The 8,300-nt window shown below is 31.9% G+C and overlaps 1 protein-coding gene across 1 annotated transcript; it reads left to right on the top strand.

The window, feature by feature from the left end:
* Positions 1–3,463: 3,463 nt before the first annotated feature.
* Positions 3,464–8,053, top strand: LOC145042264 (transcription activator GLK2-like). The gene is made up of 6 exons (XM_078990662.1): positions 3,464–4,230; positions 4,845–4,985; positions 6,181–6,519; positions 6,610–6,642; positions 6,737–6,871; positions 7,639–8,053. Exons 1-6 carry the CDS (start codon positions 3,772–3,774, stop codon positions 7,789–7,791), a joined length of 1,260 nt encoding a protein of 419 aa, XP_078846788.1. The 5' UTR covers positions 3,464–3,771; the 3' UTR covers positions 7,792–8,053.
* The last annotated feature ends 247 nt before the right edge of the window (positions 8,054–8,300 follow it).

Genomic DNA, 8,300 nt, shown 5'->3' with positions numbered 1-8,300 from the left:
AAGAGAAGGGAGTCCATATTTTTCATTCATATCAGCTTAACTCTCAACCAAAACAACAACCGAAAACATGATTATACATATACACACTTGCAAATAAATTTACATACTAAGACTTGTATAGCATTTGCACACATACACACATAAAAAAAGGGAGATATAGAAAGAAAAATATGCTAAACCTGCTTTACTAAAATTGTCCATGGGTGATGTAACTTGCCTTTTTATTCTTGCATTCTAGAGAATAAGTATGAAATAGATATCCAAGTCAACTTATCAAAATTGTATATACCCTACTGCACTTCATCAGATCTGAATGCAAATAAAAAAAAATAGAAACTTGGATTTTTGCATCTACACCATATCAAAATAACCTTGTTCCTATAAGAGTAGAATTGAATCATAAAGGGTGAAATAAAAACCTTGTTGAGATGGAAATACATTTGTATTTTCAATCGATGGATCTAAACTAAATCATCACCCACTGATTGCTATCATTTTCTCAGCTAAATATTTCACTTTTAGGAAAATCATACATTAATCACAAAATCACAAACCATCCATAAGATTAAGGTGTTTCATTTTGACTTGTACCCAAACATAATTCACAACAACCCTATCTAGATAACCTTGTAATTATCGAAAGATCACCACAAGCCTAATCATATGAAACCAAACCTGGGATTAATCATATGTAAGTCTATATTTTTAATAATGATTGTTCCACTAAAAAAATTGATCTAAAACCAAGAAATTAAAACTATTTATGAACCGAATCAAACATACCCTCCTTTGAGATCTAGAGAATCACGGGTCGAGGCCGGCGAGCATGCGAGAGAGATAGATGTTCTGTTGTTGTAGCATTTGATTAAAATGGAATGAAACTGAATTCAGAAAAAATACATCATAAGATTTTTGTTCTTCGGTCATGCTCATCTTAATCAAAAAAATATATTAATGCATCTGATATTTGTTTATGCACTTCCTTTCACTCATGTTTCTGTTTCACTACAAGAATAATGATCATTAGTGGCGATAGGTGTCGCTGCTAAAGGTCCGGATTGTCGCCACTAATACCTTTAGCGGCAACCCGTCGCCGCTGTTAGTTCGTTGCTGATATTTCATTTGTCACTACACATGCTTACCGTCACCGCTAATACTATGTCGCCACTAAAAATGTTGCCGATAATTATAGTTTTCTCTTTTTTTAGTTTTTTTTAAACATTCTTTCCATATACAAAACAAACATTATAAAATTATAAAAGTTGTTATAAAAATATAAAAACTTTATAAAAACATATAACCAAAAACACATCCATACATACATAATACACATACAAAAACATATACATACATATATAAAAACACATATACATACATGATACACATACTAATACACAAATACATACATAATACACATATAAAAACACACACACACACACACACATATATATATATATATATATATATATATATATATGTATATACACATATATATGTATATATATATATATGTATATACACATATATATATGTATATATACGCATACTAATACAAAAATACATACATAATACACATATAAATACACATACATATACAAAAGACACATTCTACATATAAATTTTAAAATAAACATATATAGAGCATGTGGTGGTATGTAATCCGGTAGAGAAGCATGGTGGTGACAAAGAGAAATGAGTTCACAGAAAAGGAAAGAAGGAGCTGAAGGGGATTATATCTGCAAAGGGAATTAGCGGCGACGTTTTTTAGCGGCGATAGGTAGAGTATTAGCGACGACATATAAAGTATTAGCGGCGACACCTTTAGAGAGAATTTTGATGGTCAAAATTTTTTAGTATTATCGGCGACATCTTGGAGGGGGGTGGGGGGGAGAGGAGGTGGTGAACTTTGGCGGTCAAAATTTTTGAGTATTAGCGGCGACACCGTCGCCGCTATTGTTATGTACGTTATCAATTTTCAGTCCTTGGATTAGAGAAAAAATCAACGGGTAAAGGTGGCTGTCGCCGCTAAAGCCCATTATTCTTGTAGTGTTTATCTCTCCCCCAATTCAAAAATACTGTGATTTTTAAGATCCCCTCTCCAACTATTTTATATTTAATAAAGATATGAGAAATTAAAAGGTTTATACAAGAGAAATCAAAGGGAACAAAATCTTAAATGATGAAATCAAATGGTTTTTTGATAGATCTAGGATTCTTTTGTCATAGGTCGAGATTACCTTCAAAGGATTTGATATATAACTTTTATTTTCTTTCGATTTTATGTAGTCTTTACATATGGTAAAACTTCTTTTCTCTTTCTTTCCGGGCAGCGGATTGTTAAACATAGACGACGGTGTACCTGGCGGGACGATTGAAGGGTTTAGCGACGGCGGTGGAGACTAAGAGAAACGAAGACGGTGTTTTTGAGTCTAGGATTTTAGAGAGAAAAGGCTATCTAGATGCTAAATGGAATTAAGGATATAGGTGATTTGAGATGGGGATGAATAGTTCAATGAAGGATATAGGGGAAAATAACTAACATTGACAGATTTTTTCCAGTATTACATCTAAGGATTAAATGACCGAGTCAAAAACCTGCGAGAGATATGGAATGGTATAGTATTTGACTTTTTCAGCATCTGATCAGATAAGATATAATTTTCTGCAACGCATCAAGTTGTTATATATTATGCTTTAAGGATTGTACTTCTTAAAATTCAGCAAAACATGTTAAATGCTTATTAAGGTATATATATATATATATATATATATATATATATATATATATATATATATATATATATATATATATAGAGTCAAGATCAAGTAAGAAGGAAATTTTTGGTAGGAAGGTAAGAAGTTTTTTTTTCTACATATTTTTTTCGCGAACAAACAAAATGAATCATTAGATGATTCATTTGTAAGATGATTCACAAGAAAAAATTCTCAAAAAAACATCTCGATGATTCATTTATATAATGATTTTGTTGTTATTCACTAAAATTGTCATAAAAGTAAATTTTTTCTTAATTTACTTAAAAATGAATCATAAAGATATTTTTTTGAGAATTTTTTCTTGTGAATCATCTTACAAATGAATCAACTAGTGATTCATTTTTTTTGTTCATCAAAAAAATATGTAGAAAAAAAACTTCTTACCTTCCTACCAAAAAAAATTTCTTACCGGATCTATATCCTATATATATATATATATATATATATATATATATATATATATATATATATATATATATATATATATATATATATATATATATATATATATATATATATATCCCAAATATTTCATTAAAACAACTCACGAGTGCACCTATATGCATATTGCCCAAATATTTCTTGAAGCCCCCCAAAAAACCACATCCACAAACCACACACTCTCTGCATTATATTTTACTACTATATATGTCTGTCTAGAGATATGATATAATAAGAAAAAAAATCCAAAAACATATACATGAATACAAAGTAACAAGACCCCTCCACAATGACTCAACTCAAATTTGTTGTGGTTGAGATCCAACCTCACCACTTCCTCACACTGCAATAAACAAACAATTTATCAATCCCATTATTTATCTCAACTTGTCTCTTTTGCCTTCAATCGGAGAATTCAAACTCTCTGCTTTAATTCTTTCCCGGAATGCCCTTTTCATGCAAATAATAATCATCCTATAGACACGTAGTGCACCACTATAGTGTGATTTTGTGTGTTTGTATAATTCACAGCCTCATCAGTTTAACGGTGTTGTAATGTTAGCTGTTGTGTCACCACTAGAAAACAACACCGGCAGAGATGGGAGAGATCTTGGAGGTGAGATGGTCGGGTTTTCTGTTGGCGATGAGTTCCCTGACTTCTCAGATGATAATTTGCTGGAGAGTATTGATTTTGATGATCTATTTGTTGGGATGGATGATCGGGACATGCTGCCTGATTTGGAAATGGACCCAGAACTCATGGCCGGAGAATTCTCTCTTAGTGGCGGAGAAGATTCATCTGATCAGTTTAATAACAACAGTATGAACTCCTCCTCAAGTGATCAGAAAGCTGAGGATTGGATATCAAGAAAAGAAGAAGTTGTGAGCAAAAGAGATCGAAGAAATGAAGGTGGAGGTACGAACCCATCTCATAAAGAAAAAGATGCGGATAGAGGACGGAAATCTTCATCCGATAAATCCAAGAACTCTTGTCAAGGGAAGAGGAAAGTGAAGGTAAACAAAAACACCTGCTTGCATAGTTATGCCTCAAAAAACTATTAATGTTAGGGTTAGGGTACAAGCAGTATTAAATTCATGAACTATAATCATGCTTTTTTCTATATTTAAACAGCCAATAACTAATATACTAAAAGATAGAGCGATACCATTAAATAAAGACTTTTTGAGATTAGGGTTTCAAACACACAATATATAAGTACACAAAAAAATGTTGAGGTTAGTAGAAATAGTAACTAGTTCCAATCTAAAATCTATATATGATTATATGATTATAATATGAAGGTATTCCAATCAACTTTAATTATTTAGAGCCCACGAAAACTACCAAACCGAATAAAAAACTTTTAAAGTATTAGTTTCACGGGTTGCCAATTAACTCTCTTCACGGGTATCATCTCAAGGAAAATCTATGGCCAATTCACAGATCCCAATGGGCATACTGGATACAGATCCATATGTCCAAACTATTACTCAACTTATATAACTTGCGTCTCATTAGCTGGACTATTTAGTGCTATCTCGGTTCCATTTCATGAAATGGTTATTGCTCGAAAAACTTAATAAACTTATCTAGCGTTACATGTAAGTAATACGTATTGATGGTGTAGGTTGACTGGACGCCGGAGCTACACCGGAGATTCGTGCAAGCGGTGGAGCAGTTGGGGGTGGATAAGGCGGTTCCTTCAAGAATTCTTGAGATTATGGGCATCGGTTGTCTCACTCGCCATAATATTGCTAGCCATCTTCAGGTATATATATACATATTTACCAATGTTACAAATGATTTTAATTAACTTAATTACTCTTTAAATATTTTTTTTATCATCCGTAGTTATTTTTTTATTTAATAAACGTTATATACGAATGTGGTGATTTTTTATTGGAGGCTATAACAATATAACATTACTCGTGTAATGGATAATTTTAGTATTTCTACTGTAGGCGATTGATGTTATTTACAACTCTCGATCATATATAATACGATATAACATTGACTATCTCAGCATCATACGGTTGAAATTAGTAAAACTAAATTAACCAAAATGTTATAGTATATTTTTTCTTAGTCTTTCAGTGGCACAGCTTAACTATTTAATCTGATAATTTTATATATATATATATATATATATATATATATATATATATATATATATATATATATATATATATATATAGTCTCAAAATCTTATCAATACATCATTATTGTCTATCTTTTAAGAATCGTCTAATATCGATCCCCGACAAAAGAAGAACCACTTATAGCTGTGACAAGCATGATAAGTACTTATTACTGTGACTGAGGTCATTATTATGAATATATATATATATATATATATATATATATATATATATATATATATATATATATATATATATATATATATATATAGTTAAATACCATATATATTGTGTTTGTGTATATATCTGAAAAAAAAAATGTATCAATATAATGAAATCTTTACCTATAACAGCTAAATCATATCCATCAAATGCAAATTTGTAAACAAACTACTAAAATTAATTGGATTAAAAGTATGAAAGATCACATCATTCCAATATGGCTAAAATTGTTCACATGCAAGCTTATCATGCAATGATGCAAAGTTTCATAAAGAAAATTAGGACTTTACAGTCAAATGATTGATATAAAGTAGTTTGTACCCTAAAAAGACAACTTTTTTATCACAAAGAAACAACGACAGAGACGTGGCATTCAATTCAATGTTTTGTTTGTTTATCTTTGGCATTAATTACCAAATTCTTAGAACATGAAGTTTCCTGCCATTCCTGCATTTTTGTTTCTTATCACACCATCTATCAAAAATTTTGAATATAAGATTTCGCTTTTAGTTTTTTTTAAAGTATCGTATAATATTATAAGGTATCGTAATTAATTTCCGTTGACAGATGTTTAATTTTTGAGATATGTGAAATTTGTTTCAGAAATATAGGTCTCACCGAAAACATCTGCTGGCAAGAGAAGCTGAGGCGGCAAGTTGGAGCCAGCGACGTCAGATGTATGGTGGCACCACCGCCGTAGGAGGAGGAGGAGGAAGTAAGAGGGACATGGGACCTTGGGTTGCACCAGCAACGATGGGGTTTCCTCCGATGACACCACTGCCTCATTATAGACCCTTACACGTATGGGGTCATCCCTCCATGGATCGACCTCTAATGCCTGTATGGCCAAAGCATATCGCCCCATCTCCACCACCACCAGCACCACATGTCTGGCCACCATCGCCATCTCCTTCACCATCTTGGCATCATCATCACCAGAGAGTGAGTTTAATTTATTTCCATGTATCTGCATGTCTTTCTCTCTACATGTTTTCTCTATTCGTCTAAGTCGTGTACTTTTCATTTCTCCAGGCGCCATACTTCCCACAAATGTTACCACAATCGGTAAGTTGGTATAATTATATTCGTAATTTGCAACCTAGCTACGTAAATTATAGAATTCTTTGTTTATTTACGTTTTTATGTTATGAATTTTCAGAGATTTCCAACTCCACATGTTCCAGTCCCAGGTATCCCACCACCCCATGCCATGTACAAAATAGACTCAGGCATTGGTGTCACCACTCCTCGCAATGGACAATCTTGCCCCCAACCACCGTTAGACCTACATCCAGTAAGTACCTATATAACATTTTACAAAACCTCCTACATACATTTGGATGTTGCATGTAATTGTACGCATACGTATACATATATGCGTATATGTATAAGTCCTACATACATTTAGATGTTGCATGTAATTGTACGCATACGTATACATATATGCGTATATGTATAAGTCCTACATACATTTAGATGTTGCATGTAATTGTACGCATACATATACATATATGCGTATATGTATAATGATTATATGAAAAGTGGTTAGATAGTTAAGAAAGAGAGTAAATGACGAAAATGACCCTCACAGCAGCTGACATACCATGCACCATGATATGATTTAAATCTATTATTTTTACGCGTTGCGTCAAAACTAAAGTTGATGGTCCAGATCCAGGAATTTTATTGTTTTTGTTCTTATAATGCAAAATGCTACGAAATAATGAATTCATGTACATACTTTATATTACATATAGGCATATATCATCGTAATGTATGGATTAGCTAGAATTGCAACTGAGGTATAGTCCCTAGATGGTCTCACTAGTTTACATATATATAGATGTGAATGTGTGTATATTTACGAACATATATTTATATGTGTATATATATATATATATATATATATATATATATATATATATATATATATATATATATATATATATATATATATATATATATATATATATATATATATATATATATATATATATATATATATATATATATATGCAAAAGCAACTTGCTAATCGTTGTTCCAATTAATTTGTGCAAAAGTCCAAGGAGAGCATTGATGCAGCAATTGGGGACATATTAATGAAGCCATGGCAGCCTCTTCCACTTGGATTAAAACCACCGGCACTTGATAGTGTAATGGTGGAGTTACAAAGGCAAGGGATTCAAAAAGTACCACCTACGACATGTGTCTGATACAATTAATCAGCTGCTTTTGGTGGTTGCTTCTGGGAAATTTTCGACCCACATCAGAAGCATAATCCCCTTCAATTCGACGACGTTTCATGCACTTAGATTTGTGACATCTAATGCGAGTACTTCTCATTTTTTGGTTGTCTATTGTGCTTCTTGGCGTATCATGAGTTTTAACCTGCTGAGCTTTGTTCTTGTTCCTTACATGTACAAGAACCGTTGATGTATAAGCTATACCATGGATAATAAACACAAAATTTTCTCTTGTTTGTCGACCCAATCATACTAATTAATTAACAACAAACAAATTAGATTTGCAGTTCTAGATTCTTCGAACATCAAAACAAAAGTCCATCATCTAATATATATCAATTTTGAGAATGCACCCGAAAATCAGCACAAGAATTCTTTGTACATTTTAATAATGTAGTATACGAATGTATATGTAAGACAAGTATCTAAATTGTATATAGTTGGATTTATGTAATAATAACGTATTTTATGTCAATTTA

The sequence above is a fragment of the Lactuca saligna genome, chromosome 4 (genome assembly GCF_052625555.1).
Source record: "Lactuca saligna cultivar CGN05327 chromosome 4, ASM5262555v1, whole genome shotgun sequence".
In the NCBI taxonomy this organism is placed as follows: domain Eukaryota; kingdom Viridiplantae; phylum Streptophyta; class Magnoliopsida; order Asterales; family Asteraceae; genus Lactuca; species Lactuca saligna.
The sequence above is the reverse complement of the archived record's forward strand: the minus strand, read 5'-3'. Positions and strand labels throughout refer to the sequence as shown.

What these genes read in the sequence shown, in the direction of transcription:
- LOC145042264 (XM_078990662.1), top strand. Translation starts at nt 3,772, where the DNA reads ATGTTAGCTGTTGTGTCACCACTAGAAAACAACACCGGCAGAGATGGG. An exon ending in GGCATCATCATCACCAGAGA is followed by an intron (nt 6,520 to 6,609) that starts GTGAGTTTAATT and finishes TCATTTCTCCAG; the next exon opens with GCGCCATACTTCCCACAAAT. An exon ending in CACAAATGTTACCACAATCG is followed by an intron (nt 6,643 to 6,736) that starts GTAAGTTGGTAT and finishes ATGAATTTTCAG; the next exon opens with AGATTTCCAACTCCACATGT.